This window comes from Sinohyriopsis cumingii, unplaced genomic scaffold, assembly GCF_028554795.1.
Source record: "Sinohyriopsis cumingii isolate HCF-2022 unplaced genomic scaffold, ASM2855479v2 utg002078l, whole genome shotgun sequence".
Taxonomy (NCBI): Eukaryota; Metazoa; Mollusca; class Bivalvia; order Unionida; family Unionidae; genus Sinohyriopsis; species Sinohyriopsis cumingii.
This window is the reverse complement of record NW_028316125.1, coordinates 28,601-54,109: the sequence shown is the minus strand read 5'-3', so window position 1 is coordinate 54,109 and position 25,509 is coordinate 28,601. Positions and strand designations below refer to the sequence as shown.

General features: G+C 34.4%; 1 protein-coding gene across 1 annotated transcript in view; it reads right to left on the bottom strand.

The window, feature by feature from the left end:
* Nucleotides 1–25,509, bottom strand: part of LOC149771170 (dipeptidyl peptidase 2-like) — a 70,965-nt gene that overhangs the window by 41,934 nt on the left and 3,522 nt on the right. Inside the window, exon 3 of the mRNA XM_089948780.1 lies at nucleotides 22,140–22,275. Within this exon, the coding sequence (XP_089804906.1) occupies nucleotides 22,140–22,275 (136 nt within the window). The remainder of the gene's footprint in view (nucleotides 1–22,139; nucleotides 22,276–25,509) is intronic.

Sequence of the window (25,509 nt, the reverse complement as noted above, 5' to 3'; positions counted from 1 at the left end):
TCTATTTGTATCAAGAATAGAATAGAACCAGTATAAGGAATTAAAGGTGAGTACATCTATTTGTATCAAGAATAGTAAAGAACCAGTATAAGGAATTAAATGTGAGTACATCTATTTGTATCAAGAATAGTAAAGAACCAGTATAAGGAATTAAATGTGAGTACATCTATTTGTATCAAGAATAGTATAGAACCAGTATAAGGAATTAAAGGCAAGTACATCTATTTGTATCAACAATAGTACAGAACAAGCACAAGAAGCTAAAGGCAAGTAATCTATTTGTGTGAAGAATGGTTTAGAACAAGTATAAGGAATTAAATGTGAGTACATCTATTTGTATCAAGAATAGTATAGAACCAGTATAAGGAATTAAAAGTGAGTACATCTATTTGTATCAAGAATAGTATAGAACCAGTATAAGGAATTAAAGATGAGTACATCATTTTTGTATCAAGAATAGTATAGAACCAGTATAAGGAATTAAAGGTGAGTACATCTATTTGTATCAAGAATAGTATAGAACCAGTATAAGGAATTAAAGGTGAGTACATCTATTTGTATCAAGAATAGAATAGAACCAGTATAAGGAATTAAACGTGAGTACATCTATTTGTATCAAGAATAGAATAGAACCAGTATAAGGAATTAAAGGTGAGTATATCTATTTGTATCAAGAATAGTATCGAACCAGTATAAGGAATTAAAGGTGAGTACATCTATTTGTATCAAGAATAGTATAGAACCAGTATAAGGAATTAAAGGTGAGTACATCTATTTGTATCAAGAATAGTAAAGAACCAGTATAAGGAATTAAATGTGAGTACATCTATTTGTATCAGGAATAGAATAGAACCAGTATAAGGAATTAAAGGTGAGTACATCTATTTGTATCAAGAATAGTATAGAACCAGCATAAGGAATTAAAGATGAGTACATCATTTTGTATCAAGAATAGAATACAACCAGTATAACGAATTAAAGGTGAGTACATCTATTTGTATCAACAATAGCATAGAACAAGCACAAGGAACTAAATGCAAGTACATCTATTTGTGTGAAGAATGGTATAGAACAAGTATAAGGAATTAAAGACGAGTGCATTTATTTGTATCAAGAATAATACAGAACCAGTATAATAAATTAAAGGTGATTACATCAAAGTACATTCATATCATAAATGGTAGACAACTAGTATAATGCATTAAAGTACATTGTTTCAAAGATTAACAATCACTTCCTTGACATCGCTGGGCATGGTCACATGGGGAGTTGACTTGTCTGGTTGGCATAAGATCATAGGGTTACTCCATATTTGTTGACCAACTGCGATGTTGTCCAAAGAATTATATCTTTCCTTTTGTAACTATCAATCTATCTGATTCAGATTACATACTCTGATTTCTTGCAGTCATCAGTTTTCCTCCATTCCAATTCAGGGTTTTATGCTAAAGATGAAATTGACACATTTTTCGATCCTAAACTATAACCATGTGTACTTGGAATATATAAGTGTTTGTAATTGGAGTTTTAAATGCCATACTCATAACATCATAATTTTTTTTAAAAAATATTATTTTGTTTTTCAAACACTTTAATTTTGGTGCCTGTTTTGTTAAAAATAAAAACACCAAAGGTACCGCGAAATTCTGGATGAGTATAAACTACCTAAGAAATGAGTAACACTAGATCAGGAAATTACTGAGAGGCACTCAGATAATACTCCTATTATATTAACCCTATTACATTAAATAGAATATGCAATGATGATATGATTGTAGGTTCTACAATTTCCTCAATAAATGTGCTCTTGACTGTTCTGTTGTGTGAAATATGATAATAAATTCTGTTGTGTGGAATATGATAATAAATTCTGTTGTGTGGAATATGATAATAAATTCTGCACACATGAAAGTGTCCCACTTTGTACAGTTGATCACTCTTTGTTAATTACCAGGTTTCGTTTCTACCTCAAAACTAAAAACAAATTTACATGTTGATGATAACACATCATAAAAAATTATGCAATGGCAAGAAAATAAAAAGGTGGATTTTGTTAATAATACTAATACAGTCAAACTAGAAAACACAGTAATGAAAATGCAGGATGCACATAATAGTGTATAATCCGTGTATCAGAATGACATCTACAGTTAATGTTCATCGATCTTATGATTATTCACAGTGCTAAAAAATGTTTTGTAACAATTAATAGCAATCCTATTTGTAACAATAGCAATCCTATTTGTAACAATTAATAGCAATCCTATTTGTAACAATTAATAGCAATCCAATTTGTAACAATTAATAGCAATCCTATTTGTAACAATTAATAGCAATCCTATTTGTAACAATTAATAGCAATCCTATTTGTAACAATAGCAATCCTATTTATAACAATTAATAGCAATCCTATTTGTAACAATAATAGCAATCCTATTTGTAACAATTAATAGCAATCCTATTTGTAATTAATAGCAATCCTATTTGTAACAATAGCAATCCTATTTGTAACAATAGCAATCCTAATTGTAACAATAGCAATCCTATTTGTAACAATTAATAGCAATCCTATTTGTGTAACAATTAAAAGCAATCCTGTTTGTGTAACAATTAATAGCAATCCTATTTGTAACAATTAATAGCAATCCTATTTGTGTAACAATTAATAGCAATCCTATCTGTAACAATTAATAGCAATCCTATTTGTAACAATTAATAGCAATCCTATTTGTTAAAAAGAGAACACCCATGGTTTGGAACTAAGTGTCATAAGGCCTGCAGAAAATATCATCATGCAAGAAATATACATAGCAATAACTAAACACAAACAAATAGGACAAATTTTAATCATCTTGATTTGAGTTTATATAGTATAGAGAGTCCTTTATAATCTTTAATGCCATTTAACTTTTGCATTCGCTTAATTAGGTAATACATTATATGAGGATTCATCTCATTCCTTTGCTGCCACATTGGTTATGCCAATCAAAGCTCTGCACTTACTTAAATGTGATGTTATATGGCGATTCTCTGATGATCCTAGTATTAACACTAAATTTATACAAAACGATTGCTTCTGTAGATGCCAACTACAAATGATTGCTTCTGTAGATGCCAACTACAAACAATTGCTTCTGTAGATGCCAACTACAAATGATTCCTAAAACATGCAAGCTGATTATGCATGGGGAATTCCAAAATCTGGATGCAGAAAATGCCTGACTACAAACGATTCCTAAAACATGCAACCTGATCATGCATGGGGAATTCCAAAATCGGGATCCAGAAAATGCCTGACTACAAACGATTCCTAAAACATGCAAGCTGATTATGCATGGGGAATTCCAAAATCTGGATCCAGAAAATGCCTGACTACAAACGATTCCTAAAACATGCAAGCTGATTATGCATGGGGAATTCCAAAATCTGGATCCAGAAAATGCCTGACTACAAACGATTCCTAAAACATGCAAGCTGATTATGCATGGGGAATTCCAAAATCTGGATCCAGAAAATGCCTGACTACAAACAATTCCTAAAACATGCAAGCTGATTATGCATGGGGAATTCCAAAATCTGGATCCAGAAAATGCCTGACTACAAACGATTCCTAAAACATGCAAGCTGATTATGCATGGGGAATTCCAAAATCTGGATCCAGAAAATGCCTGACTACAAACGATTCCTAAAACATGCAAGCTGATCATGCATGGGGAATTCCAAAATCTGGATCCAGAAAATGCCTGACTACAAACGATTCCTAAAACATGCAAGCTGATCATGCATGGGGAATTCCAAAATCTGGATCCAGAAAATGCCTGACTACAAACGATTCCTAAAACATGCAAGCTGATTTTATTATGCATGGGGAATTCCAAAATCTGGATCCAGAAAATGCCTGACTACAAACGATTCCTAAAACATGCAAGCTGATCATGCATGGGGAATTCCAAAATCGGGATCCAGAAAATGCCTGACTACAAACGATTCCTAAAACATGCAAGCTGAGTATGCATGGGGAATTCCAAAATCTGGATCCAGAAAATGCCTGATATGTAAGGTTACATGTCTTTACCAATCAGAGACTTGTTTTCCAGAATTTCTAGCTCTTGGTATCTTCGTAAATGACGGAATTTATCCCTTGTTTTAAGAGCATTCATGTAGGACTTGTACACGAGTTGGGTTGATTATATCCATTAACCTTACTGAAATTAACAGCAGCAGGACTAGTCAGGACGTCAGCATCCAAATGTCAAGAGTATTGGATGGGTACTCGTAAGATTCAATTAATGACCAAAGGATAAACGTCAGATCTTTAAGGAATATTAAATCTTTTCATTATTTTATACTTGATATATTTGTAATAAAAGGGTTTAGTATTTTGTTTCAATTAGTCTGCACTACATATAGGATAATGATCACTTGTTACAAATTGTGGTACCGCAAATCCCAAATATTGTCAGCATTGTTAGTATTGAGGCAATCAATTAATATTTTATATATACCTATTACTCTAGTTGGTACATTAATTCCTAGGTTTCATTCAGTTTTTATAATTGTCAAAAAGTTGATTATAACTAAAGTCACCTACCGACTTCTTTGCTTACTATAATACATAGTTTCAAGCTTACTTTCATATATGGCATTTGAAGCATTCTCAGAATTTGTAGTGCCTAAATACAAAATCTGAAATAATAATAATAATAATAATAATAATAATAATGCTTTATTTATAGAGGGTAACTCATTAGTTAAGGACTATTCTCACTTGAGGCCCTCTGAAAAATATCAAATGAATTTCGGACATTATTTCATTATTTCTCATTTCCATCCAGATTATTTCCATACCATTTCCATATGATTATAGTGTGATTTGAAAGGAATACTGTCCTTAATATAAATCAGACATCAACCATTTTTTGTTACAGTCAGTCTTTTCTTATTGAAAACTGTTAGGGAATATTAGGTTCATCATTGTGAAGAAAAAGAAAAAAAAACAGTGCAAGTCTTTGATAATTGTAAAAATATCAACTTATGAATTATTTCCTGAAAAATATTAATTTCATCCAGTTTTGGAGAACAAAATGGATTTGCAAATGAGTATGCTCTATTTTATATTCATCCATTTTAGACTGGTTCCCATGTCTCCATATAATATGTAATTGTACAGTAAGTCCGGCAGGGTGGTTCCCTTTGTGATGATACAAACCAAAGGAACCACATTGTGTGAATCTCTCTGTGAAAATGCAAACTAAACTAATAAAATGACTCTGGGTGATGATGCCCATGAAGTTTCTCCTGGTATATTTCCATTAATTTGCTTACATCAATTAACTGAGTGGTCTAAAGCACTCTCCGTTACGGATCACTGTCATCTCACCTCTGTCTGTGTGGGTTCGAGTCTCAGATTTGGCCAATGTGGGTATGTGAGAAAGCCAGCCAGTAGCTTCTTGTGGGTCGGTGGTTCTTTCTGGGGGTTTTCTCAGGTTCTTCATCCACCATTAATACTGGCTGCCATATATAGCCTATCATGTGCTGAAAAATGGCGTTAAACCCTACAACAACAGCAACAACTACATCACTTAAAGTGACAATAGTGTATTAACTGTTTCTACATAACTGCTCAAAGTGCTTATGTCGCTCATTAAAAAAATTGTGTTAAAAGACAGGTGATTGCCATAGTTCAGGACACTGTAATGTATTTTGGAGGGATATCGTGGCTCATATATCGAATATGAAACTAGCAATTTAGATATTCATCTCAAAACAGTTGAAACTTAGCATTGTCTCAAAACCAACAACTTCAGCAAAAAGTCACAAAGTCTGTCATTTGAAAATCCATTTTTTTCTCTCCAAAAACTGGATGCAATTAATATTATTTTGAACAGAATATTCTGGTGATAATGGCCTCTTTTCAAATGGTAAGCATTGCAGTATATTATGCTTGTCAATCGGTCAAATTCGGTGTCCGTTTTGCTCCAATTCTTGCAGACGGAAACCTTAAGTGCACAGAAATGCCCGACATTATTGTATATGGGTTTGGCTGGTCAAGATCTGTTGGTAATGAAAAATTAAATTTCTGTAAAATAAATCTTTTGAGAGCTTATCCTATTTGTAACTAAAGAAAACAGAGACAATGTTCAATGTTGTACTGATGGAACTCCAGTCCTTTTACAGACTTACTTAGCATCTGACTTTGTAGGTGTGGAATTACCCACACGTAGATAAAAAAAATACACAGAAGATATGACTTTCTCCACACAAAAGAATGCAAAAAGGATGGGTCTACACTGAGAAATATGTTTTAATTAAGTTCTTGAGTTTTAAGTTTAATAGTGTTTCCATAGGTTTACAATGAGAGTAGAATTAGTACCACAAGTACTGCAGAGATTTTTAGTTTGTTTTGTATTATCACAGTGAGATTTGTATTGCATCATCACAGGGAGATTTGTTTTGAATCATCGCTGGGAAACTTGTTTTGCATCATCGCAGGAAGACTTGATTTGCACCATTGCAGGGAGACTTGATTTGCATCATTGCAGGGAGACTTGTTTTGCATCATCACAGAGATTTGTCTTGCATCATCACAGGAAGACTTGATTTGCATCATTGCATGGAGATTTGTTTTACATCATTGCAGTGAGACTTGATTTGCATCATTGAAGAGAGATTTGTTTTGCATCATCACAGGGAGATTTGTCTTGCATCATTGCAGAGAGGTTTGTTTTGCATCATCACAGGGATATTTGTCTTGCATCATCACAGGGAGAATCAACCTGTGGAGTTCTCTGCAGTTTGTTTTGTACTATAACAGGGAGAATCAGTCAGTGGGGTTCCATTGGCACAGGGTGACTCACACAGTTGAATTCTTACTATTAATTTTTTATTATCACAAGTAAAGTCACCCAGTGGGGTTCCTATAGTTTCTTTGATACCAGCACCGGGAGAATCTCCTCAATGAGTGATTCCTATTGTTTGTATTGTATCATCACAATGAGGATCAGCTAGTGGGAGTCCTATAGTTTGTTTTGTATCAGCATTGCTGTGGCAGGTTCACCCAGTTTTACTCCTATAGTTTGATTTGTATCAGCATTGCTGTGGCAGGTACACCCAGTTTGACTCCTATAGTTTGATTTGTATCAGCATTGCTGAGGCAGGTTCACCCAGTTTTACTCCTATAGTTTGTTTTGTATCAGCACTGCTGAGGCAGGTTCACCCAGTCTGACTCCTATAATATGATTTGTATCAGCATTGCTGAGGCAGGTACACCCAGTTTTACTCCTATAGTTTGTTTTGTATCAGCACTGCTGAGGCAGGTTCACCCAGTCTGACTCCTATAATATGATTTGTATCAGCATTGCTGAGGCAGGTTCACCCAGTTTTACTCCTATAGTTTGTTTTGTATCAGCCTTGCTGAGACAGGTACACCCAGTTTTACTCCTATAGTTTGATTTGTATCAGCATTGCTGAGGCAGGTTCACCCAGTTGTACTCCTATAGTTTGTTTTGTATCAGCACTGCTGAGGCAGGTTCACCCAGTCTGACTCCTATAATATGATTTGTATCAGCATTGCTGAGGCAGGTTCACCCAGTTTTACTCCTATAGTTTGATTTGTATCAGCATTGCTGAGGCAGGTTCACCCAGTTTTACTCCTATAGTTTGTTTTGTATCAGCCTTGCTGAGACAGGTACACCCAGTTTTACTCCTATAGTTTGATTTGTATCAGCATTGCTGAGGCAGGTTCACCCAGTTTTATTCCTATAGTTTGATTTGTATCAGCATTGCTGAGGCAGGTTCACCCAGTTTTACTCCTATAGTTTGTTTTGTATCAGCACTGCTGAGGCAGGTTCACCCAGTCTGACTCCTATAATATGATTTGTATCAGCATTGCTGAGGCAGGTTCACCCAGTTTTACTCCTATAGTTTGATTTGTATCAGCAATGCTGAGGCAGGTTCACCCAGTTTTACTCCTATAGTTTGTTTTGTATCAGCCTTGCTGAGACAGGTACACCCAGTTTTACTCCTATAGTTTGATTTGTATCAGCATTGCTGAGGCAGGTTCACCCAGTTTTATTCCTATAGTTTGATTTGTATCAGCATTGCTGAGGCAGGTTCACCCAGTTTTACTCCTATAGTTTGTTTTGTATCAGCACTGCTGAGGCAGGTTCACCCAGTCTGACTCCTATAATATGATTTGTATCAGCATTGCTGAGGCAGGTTCACCCAGTTTTACTCCTATAGTTTGATTTGTATCAGCATTGCTGAGGCAGGTTCACCCAGTTTTACTCCTATAGTTTGTTTTGTATCAGCCTTGCTGAGACAGGTACACCCAGTTTTACTCCTATAGTTTGATTTGTATCAGCATTGCTGAGGCAGGTTCACCCAGTTTTATTCCTATAGTTTGATTTGTATCAGCATTGCTGAGGCAGGTTCACCCAGTTTTACTCCTATAGTTTGTTTTGTATCAGCACTGCTGAGGCAGGTTCACCCAGTCTGACTCCTATAATATGATTTGTATCAGCATTGCTGAGGCAGGTTCACCCAGTTTTACTCCTATAGTTTGATTTGTATCAGCATTGCTGAGGAAGGTTCACCCAGTTTTACTCCTATAGTTTGTTTTGTATCAGCCTTGCTGAGACAGGTACACCCAGTTTTACTCCTATAGTTTGATTTGTATCAGCATTGCTGAGGCAGGTTCACCCAGTTTTATTCCTATAGTTTGTTTTGTATCAGCACTGCTGAGGCAGGTTCACCCAGTCTGACTCCTATAATATGATTTGTATCAGCATTGCTGAGGCAGTTACACCCAGTTTGACTCCTATAGTTTGATCTGTATCAGCATTGCTGAGGCAGGTACACCCAGTTTGACTCCTATAGTTTGTTTTGTATCAGCCTTGCTGAGGCAGGTTCACCCAGTTTGACTCCTATAGTTTGATTTGTATCAGCATTGCTGAGGCAGGCTCACCCAGTTTGACTCCTATAGTTTGTTTTGTATCAGCCTTGCTGAGGCAGGTACACCCAGTTTTACTCCTATAGTTTGCTTTGTATTATCATCTCATGTGATTATATCATCAAGAGCATTACAAAGCCTTATTTCATCACAAGGAGAATCATCATGCATTGTTCCTATAGGAAAAATTATTTTATATTATCAGGTAAGAGACTCAGTGGGGTTCCTGTAGATTGCTTTGTATCATTACATGAATAATCACCCAGTGGGGTTCCTGTAGATTGCTTTGTATCATTACATGAATAATCACCCAGTGCAGTTCCTGTATATTGCTTTGTATCATTACATGAATAATCACCCAGTGGGGTTCCTGTAGATTGCTTTGTATCATTACATAAATAATCACCCAGTGGGGTTCCTGTAGATTGCTTTGTATCATTACATGAATAATCACCCAGTGAGGTTCCTGTAGATTGCTTTGTATCATTACATGAATAATCATCCAGTAAGGTTCCTGTAGATTGCTTTGTATCATTACATGAATAATCACCAAGTGGGGTTACTCTAGTTTATTTTGTATTACAGAAGGATCACCCAGTTAATTTGCATCATCACAGGGGAAGTCATCCTGCGCAGATGATCACAGGAAAAATTGTTTGATATCATCGACTGTTCAGGTGGCCTAAGTGGTTACAGCATCTGCCTCAGACACAGGAGACTGCACATTCAAGTCCCAGCAGAGTCATACTAAAAACATGAAAATGGTCCTAGCAACTGCCTTGCCTGGTTCTCAGCAGTAAGAGGTTAATGTTAGGACTGGTCAGGATAATGTGACTGGGTGGGACTTGTTGCTGATACACAAGTTCTAGACATCAGTATAAACTGCCACATTGCAGACATCATAGTGATAAGGCTCAAATTGTTAAAGCTATGTTAAAATTGTTTTAAAATAATACACCAACATGCATTTATAAAACACAGGGACATTTACCCATTGGAGGTCCTAAAGTTTGTTTTGTGTCATTGCTGTTTGAACCACAAAGATGAAAGAAGTTCATGTACTATTGCCATAAGATGTGGCATTTTGAGAATAACCTGGCAGTAGTTGTCCTGAACAAACTGTGTCACTTAACATTTTTTTATGAGACAAAAAATCATTTGATCAAGAGTGTAGGTTAATATAAACTCAGAAATAACATTCTGCTTTGTAACACATACTTATCAGATAAAAACTGCAATAATGCTTCTTTTATGTTCTGTGACAGAATGAGAAAATTTCAGGATCAAAGATTTTAGTGATCTCTGAATACAAATATTTCATGTCACTTCAACGAGACTGATTTTCATCCTTCTTTTGGATCATACGCCAAGTGGAGGAAGACACGGCTGTACAAATTTACAGGTACATCCCGCAGTTAATAAACCAATTTACGCAATAATGTCTGCACCAAAGACACCCAAATATATCACTGCGATACCCAAAAGACTCAAAATGTTTTCAATCTAAACCACTTCATTGACCACTCTTGAGCTGTCTGGCAAGTAACAACAGTCTTCAAACCCAAGTACTTAATACATGTGAGTTATATTCTAAGTCCTTGCAGTTCTATAAGGTTTAATATGGGGGCTTGGTTAGTGCCAAGGATCGGTCCATTTAGTTCCAAAAGACACTATAATTCTCACACAGCATGGAACACACCCATCCATTTTGGTCCAAAAATAACACCTGCCTGATCAAAACTACCATCAACAGGATGGTAAGGAGGGAAATTTCTATTACTTACAAATCACACATATATTTATCTTAATTATCAGTCAATTAATTGGTGGTGATCAAGGTCAAGGTAAAACTCAAGGTGGTTGAGTTGCTGATTTAAAAATAAAGGTGAAGTTATTAAAATATTGTTTATCCAGAAATAAAGAGCATATTCTAAATGTTCTAATTTACATTTTATAACTTCATATTCATCTGCATGTATTGTTAATAAATAAAATAAAAAATATCTCCGTAAATTTTCAGATTTTTCCAATAGCTGAGTGCTACTTATTTTTATAAAATATTGTTCAGAAAATGAAGGCACAAATCTGAAAGCTTAGCAAGCTGAATGGAATTTTCTCTACTCTGTTCTTTACTGATTAGGTTATGTTTAAAGCAATGTGAGTGTCAGGATTTGACCTCTTTCCATATGACATGAAAAACTCCATTGTCTGGATTTGACCTCTTTCCTTCTGGAATCAACAATTCCATTTTTTGGATTTGACCTCTTTCCATCTGGCATCAACATTTTGGATAATGTTTTTTATTTAAACAATTTTCTCAAACACTATTGATTGTAGAGCTATCTAATTGTTTTGAAAATTAGTCATCTGGAGTACAAAACTGTTCAAACAGAATGAGTCATTGTGACATATATTAAACAAACAGATATTTTCCAATTAAGATGTGGTTTTTGCTCAAATGCTAAGATGTTACATTTTTAAAACTTGGGACAGTCACATAACTTAATATGTTTGGTGTTGCATCAGAAAATACTACATCATGCAGTCAAAGCTGTCACTGTGACCTATATTTCAGCACAAGTGACCAGCTTTGGTTTTAGTATTTAGCTGTGTAATATTACCATAACACCTTTGTAAGTTTTCTTGTTAGAGTCATTAGATTGGAGACAATGGACAATCAGTGCTGGATCTAAATGTTTATATTTGTCTTGGAAGTGTATTTATAGATGAAAATCCCAAGCATGATAAATTACAGCTTTAAATATAATGATACATGGTGAAATCTGTAAGCTGACAGACATGCCTTCTTGTGCCTTCTTGTGCTCTGTCAGTCAGGATCAGATAAATCTGCTAAAACCCATATAATTTTGAAAGAATGGAGACAAGTGGCAGACAGTGAAAGATCTAAATGTTTTAACTTTGTCATGGAACTGCCTTTAAAGATGAAAATCACCACCATGATAAATGCAGCATTAAATGACATGACATATTTAACTCCGTAAGCCGACATACATCATAATTATGCTGTCAGCCAGGATCAGATAGGTCTAATTAAAACCATACAAGTTTTAAATAACATATTAAAATGCTAGGATAAATAAGGTATCTTGTATATGACAGCCCGTGCCCTTTGGAACTGGCTAAAGATGACTGTAGTACAGAGGTGGCTGTTATATGGAGGTTAGATTGTATGGTTTATGAAATTTATTCTGAAATGTTTTTATAGATGAATTCTTTTGGCAATGCCCAGCTAGCTTGCAAGTCAGGCCACCAAAAACAATGAGTTCACAATAATGTTTTTCAGTAAAAAGTTCAATGAACAGTTTATTATATAGTTTAAATTTAAAGAAAAACAAAAAAAACATAAAAGAAAGTTTTTTTGGAACACAGTAATTGAAACAAAACTGCACCATACTATTCTAATTTCAGAATTAATATTTTTTTAAAAAGCCAATCTGTAAATTCCAAATTGAAACATCCTGCTTATCTTTACTGCTTTGTGATTTGACATGTACAGCAACAATGTAAAATAGAACTGTTATGTTGTGTTGATAGGAAAGTTTTCAAGTTGTAAAAAGGCTATAAAGCTTTCTCATTTTGTTGATGAAGAATCATAATTTCTGTAAATTGTTACATGTTATTACTATTTAAACATATTTTTGCTTTCAGGTAGGGGAATGGTGAATACTGGTACAAAATCAAGTAGGGATCTGAGTAATGGTACACAATCAAGTAAGAGATGTGTGAATACTGGTACAAAATCAAGTAGGGAATCTGTGATTACTGGTATAAAATCAAGTAGGGAATCTGCAATTACTGGTATAAAATCAAGTAGGGAATCTGTGAGTACTGGTACAAAATCAAGTAGGGAATCTGTGATTACTGGTATAAAATAAAGTAGGGAATCTGTGAGTATTGGTACAAAATCAAGTAAGGGATCTGTGAATACTGGTATAAAATCAAGTAGGGAATCTGTGATTACTGGTATAAAATCAAGTAGGGAATCTGTGAGTACTGGTATAAAATAAAGTAGGGAATCTGTTAGTACTGGTATAAAATAAAGTAGGGAATCTGTTAGTACTGGTACAAAATCAAGTAAGAGATCTGTGAATACTGGTATAAAATCAAGTAGGGAATCTGTGATTACTGGTATAAAATAAAGTAGGGAATCTGTGAGTATTGATACACAATCAAGTAAGAGATGTGTGAATACTGGTACAAAATAAAGTAGGGAATCTGTTAGTACTGGTACAAAATCAAGTAAGAGATATGTTAGTACTGGTATAAAATCAAGTAGGGAATCTGTGATTACTGGTACAAAATCAAGTAAGGGATCTGTGAATACTGGTACAAAATCAAGTAGGAATCTGTGAGTACTGGTACAAAATCAAGTAAGGGATCTGTGAATACTGGTACAAAATCAAGTAGGGAATCTGTGACTACTGGTACAAAATCAAGTAAGGGATCTGTGAATACTGGTACAAAATCAAGTAGGAATCTGTGAGTACTGGTACAAAATCAAGTAAGGGATCTGTGAATACTGGTACAAAGTCAAGTAGGGAATCTGTGACTACTGGTACAAAATCAAGTAAGGGATCTGTGAATACTGGTACAAAATCAAGTAGGAATCTGTGAGTACTGGTACAAAATCAAGTAGAAATCTGTGAGCATTGGTATAAAATCAACTCTTGCTTCTGCTCTTTCAAGTGGAAGTTCTACCGATTCTTGTGGGGGCACCTGAGTGGCCAAGCGGCCTAAAGCGCTCACCATTACGGATCACTGCCATCTCACCTCTATGGTATGGGTTCAGGTCTCAGGTTCAGAAAATGTGAATATGTGAGAAAGCTTACCAGTAGCTTCTTGTGGTCAGTGGTTCTTTCCAGCATTTTTTAGGGTTCTTCCTCCACCATTTATACTGGATGCCATGAATAGCCTATGTTGTGCTGAAAAATGGTGTTACACCTTACAACAACAACAACAGCAACCAATTTTTGCAATTTCATTTTCTTGTTGTCACAAATGAAATGAAGAATCATTAAAGCATGTGAAGTACTTGTTACTATCCATATCCACAACTACACTGCCAATGTCGGCATTGAATTGAAAATTGATTCAAAACCCTCAAATGTTGTTATTTTAAATAATCTGAATTCAACTTCTCCAGATATGTTATTTTCTATGAATAAAAGCAGTCCTATTTCACACATTAACAATGCAACAAAGTGCGCAAAAGCTTGGCTAAAATATGACCTTATCATCTTAAACATGGGGAAAATATTGCATAAAGACATTAATGCAAAATGGATCAAACTCAGTTTGAAGATTGCAGTAATATTTGAAATGCACTATGTTAAGTTTTGAAAAATGTGGCTGATGTTCATGTACCAAGTTTAATTGTTAAAAAAATGTGTCTGTCTCATAAAGGCAGCTATTGTACCAAGTTTAATTGTTTAAAAAATGTGGCTGTCTCATAAAGGCAGCTATTGTACCAAGTTTAATTGTACAAGGAAATGTGGCTGTCTTATACAGACAGCTGTTGTACCAAGTTTGATTGTACAAGGAAATGTGGCTGTCTTATAAAAGCAGCTGTTGTACCAAGTTTAATTGTACAAGGAAATGTGGCTATCTTATACAGACAGCTGTTGTACCAAGTTTGATTGCACAAGAAAATGTGGCTGTCTTATATAGACAGCTGTTGTACCAAGTTTGATTGCACAAGGAAATTTACTGACATTATCTAAATGCCATACAAATCCCTGTGAAACTCAATCCAACCAAAAAAATAGCAATCAAGAGTTTCTATTTCCAGACAGAAAGATATTTACAAAAACAGACAGACTGAATTTGGGCAAATGATCATTATGAAATTCTTTTCATTTCAGTAACAACAAAAGCTGACATTTTGCTTTTAATTACTTCTTTATGAGCTAATATGTCTAGCAGACTAGATCATAAAATCTAATCCATTATGGAACATTTATTGTGTAAAATGTCACTGATGTATGCCTAACTGTTATACATTATGTTTAACAAAAGATTTACTTTATATTTATTATTAAATGATTACTAAGAAGAATATTATGAGACTCAACAGTATTAGCCAGAATGCTACTGTACAGTGCATGTAATCTGTATCTGTACATAATAATGTTAGCCAGTATGCTACTGTACAGTGCATGTAATCTGTACCTGTATACAGTGTGATCGCAATTTACATGAGGGTTACGTTTTTGAAGTGCGCACATACTTTGAGATTCACGTAAATTGAGATCATTTTCTCCACATAAATTCAGTATGCTAAAATTAGGGGATGCTTCTGCAAAGTAGATTAAAATAAAAAAATAATTAAACTTTTCTTAAAAGGCATAGGGAAACAAACTTAAAACACAGGAAACATAAAATAAAAACAAGAAATTATGAATTGTAATCAATAGAACATATGTTCGTGCAATTAAAAAATGAAAGATGCACTGAACAGAAGTGTTCATCAGCCACACTGCCAACATCCTTTCGATCCTGTCCATTATGTTGGGGCAGGTATAGCAACTTTTCTGGTTCAAAACAGAGGTTCCAGCTTTCACACTTGCTTTTATTTTTTCAGTACTGTCACATATATGTACTGTTCTACATGTACTTTCACTAAGGTTCAAAGCATGCTTTATCATGGCGGTACTCTGACCAGCTTCATACCTTTTCACTACTTCCAGTTTAACCTCAAAAGAAATAGCCTTCCTTGGTCTCTTCAGAATATCACTTGCTCGTCTTTTAGATGCCATCACTAATAATGTTCCAAAATTGTAACAAACAATTTGTACTTGTACACATGTACACAGCAATGAGGCCACAATAAACAAATGGTGGGAGTGTAAGAGCTGGGCATTGTGGGTAATGTTTGCCTGCGACAGTGGCACAATTTATATGTATGAGAGTTATCTCAATAGTAGTGATCTTTTTTGCATTTTTCCTCATCTTGCATTATTTCGAATTTGTGTAAATTGAGATTGCATAAATTGCAATCACTCTGTATAATAATGTTAGCCATTATGCTACTGTACTGCATGTAATTTGTACCTGTACATAATAATGTTGGCCAGTATGCTACTGTATTGTATGTAAAATCTAATGTTGAAATATTATTGGGTCCAGTCCCAAAATAAGTCTTGGAGGAAGATAAAAATAGTTAATTTTCCTAGCTAGTATCTTTTTCTTTATTTTGGCATAGACTTACCATATTTTGGCATATGCTTACCATATTTTGGCATAGGCTTACCATATAGGCTTACCATATTTTGGCATCGACTTACCATATTTTGGCATATGCTTACCATATTCTGGCAAAGGCTTACCATATTTTGGCATAAGCTTACCATATTTTGGCATAGACTTACCATATTCTGGCATAGGCTTACCATATTTTGGAACAGGCTTACCATATTCTGGCATAAGGCTTACCCTATTCTGGCATAGACTTACCATATTCTGGCATAGGCTTACCATATTTTGGCATAGGCTTACCATATTTTGCCCTAACGGTATCATGCACTGACATGGTACTACACAAGCCACTTGGTAAGTGCCATTTATATTCCAACTATGATACAATTAATCATTCAATTAGAGTTTTAGGTACCTAGGAGATAAGTGTGACACCTCTTAATTCTTGTGCTAATTTGTGGATGTAGAGTGCTAAACAATTAGGCAAACACAATAACCAAATAAGTTCAGTCAACAAGAAGCTCCAATATCTGACAAAGAAAAATGTGTAAACCTGACCTAGTCACCTCTGAATTAAGCTTAGTCACTGACATCATTACTGATTGTCCCTCACAGAAACAATCTGTAAACTACACCTAAAGCCCTCTGACTTTTACTTTATTAAGGTGCTTATTTGGCAGTGTAATGAATAACCAAATGAAAGAAAAGGTGATAAGATAATATCTGAGAACTCCTATGAATATGCAGGACTGGACATGTCTAGCATGTACATGTATGTCAAGTAGAGCTACATGTCTAAGTCTTAGTTTTGTATTTGCATCAATAATAGTGTAGTCATGAAAACAGTGCCTTTTTAATTTGTTTTATTTTCTTTAACATTTGATTGATTTATTTCTCAATGACCTATATAAAGTTCCATGGAATATGATCCAAAATTTGGATGACATAGATGAAGCTCTGAGGGTGGGGACTGACTTATTCATGGATGTAGTCTCTAAGCATGCAACACTGAAAGTACACTGAGTAAAGACTGAAATTCAACCTAATTGGCTTACTACTGAAATCCTAGATGCTATGAAAACATGAGACCAATTCAAGGCTATGGGAAACCATGCACAATATAAAGTATGGAGAAATAAAATAACAAGTATGATCAAAAAAGCTAAAAAAAACTTATTATCAATCATTGCTTCAAAACAAAAAAAGCAACACAAACTCCATTTTGAAAGTCTTCAATGAACTCACTGGAGGAACACACAAAGATCATACAAATAAAATTCACTCACTTCTGGTAAAAGACACCATATTCACTGATGACACTGACACTGCAAATGTTTTCAATGATTTTTTCACCAACATTACCACAAAGTTAAAAGAACCAGTGATAGAAAACAACTTTAGTGAACTGAAAATGTTCTGCAGCAGCAAAATCTCTAAGGAGGTATGTTTCTCTATCCCAACAGTATCAAAACTTTTTGTTACAAAATGTCTCAGTGAACTTGATACCAAGAAAGCTACAGGACTTGATCAGATTGGTCCACAACTCATTATATCTTCTGCCTCTGCTATTTTATATAGCATAACATTTATAATCAATGTAAGTATTGCAACCTCATCTGTCCCCAACATATGGAAAACTGTAAAAGTAGCTCCTATTCACAAATCTGGTTCTAAGGATGATGCTGATAACTACCGACAAATCTCAATACTATCAAACTTGTCAAAATTGATTGACAAACATGTCCATGATTCTTTCATGCCATATTTAACAAAACATTTGCTGTTACACCCTAATCAACCAGGCTTTAGACAGAAACATTCCTGTGAGACTGCCTTGATCTCCCTAACTGATAAATGGCTTCAAGCACTTGACCAAGGTAGAATAATAGGATCTGTATTTGTAGATTTCATTAAAGCTTGTGACATGGTGGATCATGAAATCCTTTTCAAGAAACTGAAAATCTACCAATGTGATGAAAGAACAATTAGATGGTTTACTTCTTACTTAAGTGAGAGAACACAACATGTTTATATAAATAATGTTCTGTCTGAACCTGGAACAATTAGATATGGAGTACCACAAGGCTCAATTCTAGGTCCATTACTATTTATATTATTTATTAATGACCTACCACTTTTACTAGGGGACTCAATTTCATCTACAGATCTCTATGCAGATGACACAACATTGTCAGACATCCAAATCACAAAGCATGAACTCGAAATTTCTTTACAGAATGCCCTAAACAAACTGGAAAACTGGTACACATGCAATGGCATGTTGTTAAATACTGGTAAAACTAAATTATTACTTATCTCAACAAGGCAAAAAAGGACAAATCTTGATAGTGATGAACTATGTCTGACATGGAAGGATAACATTTTTCAAAAGGTCTGTCATCATAGACTACTTGGTGTTCTTGTAGATAATAACCTATCACAGACTGAATATATCAAACATATCAGTAAAAAAGTCAATTCAAGTTTATGGCTTCTTAGTAGGATAAGACATTTTCTCCCTGAAAGGCACAGAAAACTATTTTATAACAGTTACATACAACCCTATTTAGACTACTGTAATACAGTATGGGGGTAATTCTAATGATTAAAACATATCAAGCTGGCACATCTTCAAAAAAGAGCATTAGGGCTAATATCAATCCAGAAAGAAAGCAAGGAAAATTTAGCTGGTAAGTTAAAAATATTACTTATCAAAGACCGAATCTATCTGAGAAAAGCCAAATTAATATACAGGATATCCCATAATAGTGCTCCTGAATATTTACAATCACTATTCCAGTATAGGCTACCAGGTAATTCTCCCTACCTGCAATCCATGTCTACCAAACAGTATAAAATTCCCAAACCAAATAAGGAGTTATTTAAAAAAAGTTTCCAATACTCTGGAACTCTGCCTGGAATAGTATTCCAGTTGAGATTCGAAATGCCCATTCATTTCCTTCTTCCAAACACAATATATCCAGTGGCTTCAGAAATGCAGCTTAAATAAATAAATTCCTTTGTATGAGGGCCTCAAGGTAGATTAGTTCTTATCTAATTGTGTTACCCTCTTTAAATAAGGTCATTATTATTATTATTATTATTATTCCCATTTTCTTGGTAAATGAAACATTTCAGTGTAATATGGCTTACTTCACAAAGAACAATTTACAGGAAAACATGTTTGAATAGCATTAAATTATCTATCATCAAAACATATCAGAAGTTACACATTCTACTGAAAGCCACCAATACACAAGTCAGACAGCAAAATTTGATATTAAGTTATGCTGCAAATAACAGACTGTTGATGGACAGATACATGAGTGGGCAATATGACTGCTATAGGTCTATTGGGCTCTGCTGTACACGTCAAGTGGGGCGTTAATATCTCAGGTACTAACCATTTATACATATACAGCGATATTTTTATAAGATGGTCTAAAATGAAGAAAGGTTTTACAATACAATGTATATAAATTCAAAGTGTTAAAAGTTTATCTTTCCATCAATATCATTAAAATTCCACAATGAACCAAAAATTACTTTTTAATAAAGTAGTAACATTTTCCAAAGAAATCTTTTATTTTTACTGAATAGTTATAATATATACTATCTCCGATTATGGATTCACCACTTGCCTCAGTAACAGTTTTCTAGAAGAATTACCCAATCAGATCTAGGGTCAATCATTACCTTGTTAATGGCTTCCTAGACAAGTCACTTCACAATATCTAGAGCCAATAGCAACAGCCTCCCAAAAGAATGACTTGCTAATACAGTGGGACCCTCTAGAGCACACTCCTTTATAACATGAATTTAGATATAACACGATCACAGCGTATCTCTTTAAATTTCATAAACATGTATTTTTCTTGATTATTAGTAATTTTCCATACTCAGAGCATAAATATCCTGAGAGTTTGAAAGTTTTGGCAATATCATACTGCCTTCATCAGTGAGTAATGTTAGTCACATGACCTATAATGGTCATGTGATATGAGATGGGTTGTAATTCAAGTCCCTTGTCCCTGTTTAGTGTTGGCCTCTGCCGTCATGTATGGATCGCCACCTTCACCTTCCTTTTCCATATATTATCCTCTCATGTGATTACCTTGGTTTGATTGACCATTAAAGGTCACGTGATCAACATTAGTCCCTGATGAAGGCAGTGTGATATTGCCAAAAATTTTGAGCTCTCAAGATATTTATGCTGAGTATGGGAAATTACTAATGATCAGATGTATTTTTCTCATATATGAAAAAACAAGCTTTTTCTCAAAAGTAAACAAAATAACATGTAAAAAGTTTATCATCATTTTGGGGAAGAGATCTTGTAAGAATTCTAATGTACAATGATCATGGCTCCTGTAATTTTCTCATACATGATATAATATTTTTCTTCTTAAAAATTTGAAAAATAATATGTAAAATGTTTATTCAATCATAGTGCATGGGCTTTGCCAATGTCACAAATATGCAGTTTGGTTTTCCTTATTGGTTATAAAATATATCATCTGCAATATTTTTTTTGCAACATTGTTGGCTATTTTAACTTGTATCTTGTTTTTAGAGTGGAGAAATTCAGAGCTGCAAACTTGATATAAAATGCACTGTAATCTATCTATTGTTACATAAACAAATCCTCTTTTCATATTGACAAATGATCATAACAGTGCTTTGTTATATCATAATCATAACCCACTTATGCTGACATATGACCTTAGTAATGTATGCTGTGATAACTCCAATAATCATGCTACCAGGACTAGCTACAATCAACCAATGTTTCAAGGCAGGAACAGTAAATGCTACAATCAACAAAACAATGGCTAATTCCTTTTTTTTTCAAATGTACCCAGAAATAAAATGCTTTTGCTGAAACTTCAAAGAAAACTTATTACCTCTGAAGCACTGATTGTTTGGTATAAATACTTAGTAAATAAAGAAAAAAAATCAGTCTCAAGCAATGTTCTACAATTTTCTGATGTTGCCATCGCAATAAGAGATGGGCATCTGTGTGGTCCTCCAAAGCTGTCCTTTAGTGGTGATTTTATAAACACATGCATCCTTCATCAAAAAAAAGGTGACTATAAAACAAAGAACCTTTTATCAAAGGAAGTCTGCATCATGCTTAGATAAAAGCAGTGGAATCTGATGGATAATTGCATTTTCTAAAGTGAATGGAACATGTGTTTATTGTGCCATCAAAGTCTCCTTTTTGCAGGAAAAATGTTTATGCTTATGACTGCTACCAATGGAGACATAAACATAAATTAAATTTCCAATCTTTTGAAACCACAAATATCTGGTCATGAACTTAGCTGAAGATGGGGTATCTCACAAATATGTTTGTTAAACGTTTTTTTTAATTGATTCACATGTTTTCAATTTCCTATAAATAACCTCATCCCCTGGGTAGCTTTTGCAAGATTATAGCTGTCTCCAGCTGACAAATATCTAGGCCAATTTAAGTACATGTACAAGCAGCATGTAAACAACTATAGCCATGTGCTACTGGCAATCAGTGTAGTGAATTATTTAGTTTCAATTGGATATAGATCAAACAAGGACTACCATATTTTTATATACGTGTTATTTGTGTTTTCTAATGTGATGTGACTGATGCATTTATTGTATAAGATGTCATCTACACTCGAGTTCATGGATTTTTCATATACATGTACAGTACTTAACAGTTTATGTATTGTACTATACAAATGTAACTTGTCAATATACATGTATTTTTGCACCTGCTTTTATTACCACCCACCCCCTTCACAGCCACTGTTTTGCTACAAGCATCAATTTATTCAGCTAAATGTCTTGGTTGGTTATAACACGGTTGTATATATAACACGGTTAGGTTCTATGGACACCAATGGTTGTGTTATAGTGGGAATCATACTGTATCTAGAATCAATAGTTACCTAGAAGAATCACCTAGCTGTTGATATATGGGGTTAGTAGTTACCTTAGTAACAGCCTGCCAGAAGAATGACCTATCAATATCAGGGGTCAATAGGAAGATGGGGGCACTGGCAGCAATGGCCCCTGTTACAACATTGGGGTACTTGATCCTGATGTATGCACTCAGCATCCCACCATAGCTGGAATCAAATAGAATAGAACAGAAATAAATGCAAATCAATAAATTATATAAATATAGGTAGCCACTTTAATGAATTCCTAAATATTAATGAGACATTCTTCAAAGTTAGACATAGACAGAGATTACTTAGCCATGCTAGGCTTAAATAAATATTACAATTTAAAAGTGCTTTGGTAAATTAAAATACTTGACAGATATATGTTAACTAAATTAACATAACAATAACAGGTGACCATTTCAAACACCAGATTCTATTGTAAAAGGGAAAATGTGGAATCCCCCCCAATTCAATTTAAAAAAAGGAGGGATTTTTTAATGAATGGGAGATGTAATGAAGTAAACAAGGTAGGGCTTGTGAAATTCATGCACAGTATTTACAAACTCAGTTGATTTTTTTTAGCGTTGTTTTCAAACTTAAATATTTTGCTGCTGAATGGTCAAGAAAGGACTGAAATGGCAATTAACACCCAAAATTCATACGAAATTTGGTTAATTGCAATGAACACTCAAGCTTCATATGAAATTAGGTTAAATGTAATTAACACCCAAACTTCATATGAAATTAGGTTGAATGTAATTAACAACCCAACTTCATATGAAATTAGGTTAAATGTAATTAACACCCAAACTTCAAATGAAATTAGGTTGAATGTAATTAACACTTAAGCTTCATATGAAATTAGGTTAAATGTAATTAACACCACAACTTCATATGAAATTAGGTTGAATGTAATTAACACTTAAGCTTCATATGAAATTAGGTTAAATGTAATTAACATCACAACTTCATATGAAATTATGTTTCATGCAATTACTACTTGCTACAGACCTCTGGTAAATAAACAGCTCAGCTTACAATTGCTGAACTGTGTTTGAAAAATCAAACATGGGTTACAGCAACCTAAAACTAGGACCTTACACTACTCTGATCCAGTGAATGATTACTGTAAAACAAAGACTGTTACAACTAATGAGTATGCTGATTCTATTTTATTTCGGACAAACAAGACAAAAATAGTAATTCTTTTAATATATATCTGTGTATTTCAATAAGACAATGTAATTCATCTGATCGTATGCCATTACTGCGTTCAAGCATTTGCCATTGTTTTTAGGTGTCATGCATAACATGCATTTTCCACAATAGCACCATGTTTATTATCCATAACTGTAGATCTACATCAAAGATTTACATGACATACAAACTCTTCCATCTACAGCAGTTAATTACAATTTTCCACACATATTAATGTTTTTAAAAATTCTCCTATCTTGTGAAATACTTAAGACATTTACAGGAAAATGGCTGTATGTGTGGGGCACATCAGCACATTCAGCAACGTGTTGTTTCTCAGAATCTGAATACAAATAGCTTCAAATGGTGATTATTCACTTTATTTGGATCCACCTACATACATATTCCTTAAGAAGGTTATTATATGTAGGCCATGACAAACACATGCAGCAAAACTAAATGTTAAAGTAAATCAACATTTTTGGATGAGGTCAACCTAAAGGTGTGATCCAGTACAAACCGAATTGAATATCACAAGCTCAGATATCACAAAGAAGCTACACAAGTTAAAGAAGAAAAAATCCTGTTAGCTTACACTGTGATGATTATACCTAATGTGATAAATTCTTCACCCTGCTAAGTTCCTGGCCACCAGTGTAAAAGTCAATAGTAATTTTTGACTGGAAGTTTTTTATGACAGTTAATGTGTAGATAATTGAATAATCAGGACTGAATATACTTAGGATAAACTAGATTAGTATTAAATTTTAGAACAACAATTTATATATAGCTTAAAAATGTTTAAATGCACCTACATGACAAAATAAACATACACTATAAACATCAACACAAATAATTATTTCAAGCTTCAAAGTCACAATAAAATCTACTGTGCAAGTTGGAAGGAGAAGTAATCCATGCTGTTAACACATTAACCCCTGGAGCTTTTGGTCATTTTTGCCTGAAAATCGAGTAGGAAACACATTTTGAAAGCTATTTCTGAATAGACTCAAAAACACCAAATCCCCGGTCATCTTTCAATAACATATTGCCTAGTTGTGTTAGAAACATCATTTTTCATTGGCTATTTGACTCTTGCATGAGCAGAAGGGTAAAAGTTTGGAATTATTTTTTTTTTGCTAAACAGAGCCATTATTTTTGTATGGAGGCCACTCTTTATTCCAAATGCCCATCTTATCCTACTTTTTGCAAAGGCTCATCTGTCTGTTTGCAGTTCATACTGATTTGACTTAGATCTGAGACCAAAAAGTCTAAAATCCGGACACAAAATCGGATTCCATCCAATGGCGAATTTTGGGTTTAAAAAAAAGTTGGGTCCAAAAAATGAGGTTTTTTAATCTGTATTTTGTAGTGCAACTAGATATTCCAGATTATTTGGCATCATTGTAGAGCTACATCTGTCTACCTTTCTATAATACCATCCACTTTAGTGTATCATGCATGACCAGGATGCTACACAGCTCGGCAGTAACCTACTACCTCCTGCCCCGTTAAGTCGTCGCTAGGGGTTAATGTGTTAAACCACACACACACACACACAAACACACACACACTCACGTCCTTCAATGACTCACAAGCAATGGGGTCCATAACCAATGACTGCAACATAAGAAGCTTTACGATAGTGAGGGAAACAGCTTTTGGTTACTAATGACAGCAGGGATTGGGGTGGGGCAGTGCAAACAACTTTTATTGATACATAAAAATTATAATCTCCATTCCATACACAAATATTCACACACTGGATTATAATGTTTAATAGATGTTAGATCTTATAAAGTCAAATAAAATCAATAAACTGATGACAGACTATCAACAAAATAAAGTTGACATGCAGTCCTCACAAATCTGAACAGCAGGAAAGTCTGTCAGAGATGCCTCCCTCTCGATCATGTGTAACCATATTTACATTTGCAAGCAAATACAAATCTGAACAGCTAGGCTGACACACACAGCCAAAATGCATCAATATTGTTGGACCACCTAAGCTGTCAAACAGTAATATGAAATGTCGCTACTCTTTCATCAATAGCACATGGCAATGACTATGTCACTTTATACTAATAAATACAGTTGCCTTATAGCAACAGCACTGTCACAGAAGACTTTAGCTGGATTGAGGAAAAACACAGATTGGAAAAAAATGAGAACAACAGTCCTTCAAAAGGTCTGATGATCTAATGGCCAAAATGTATT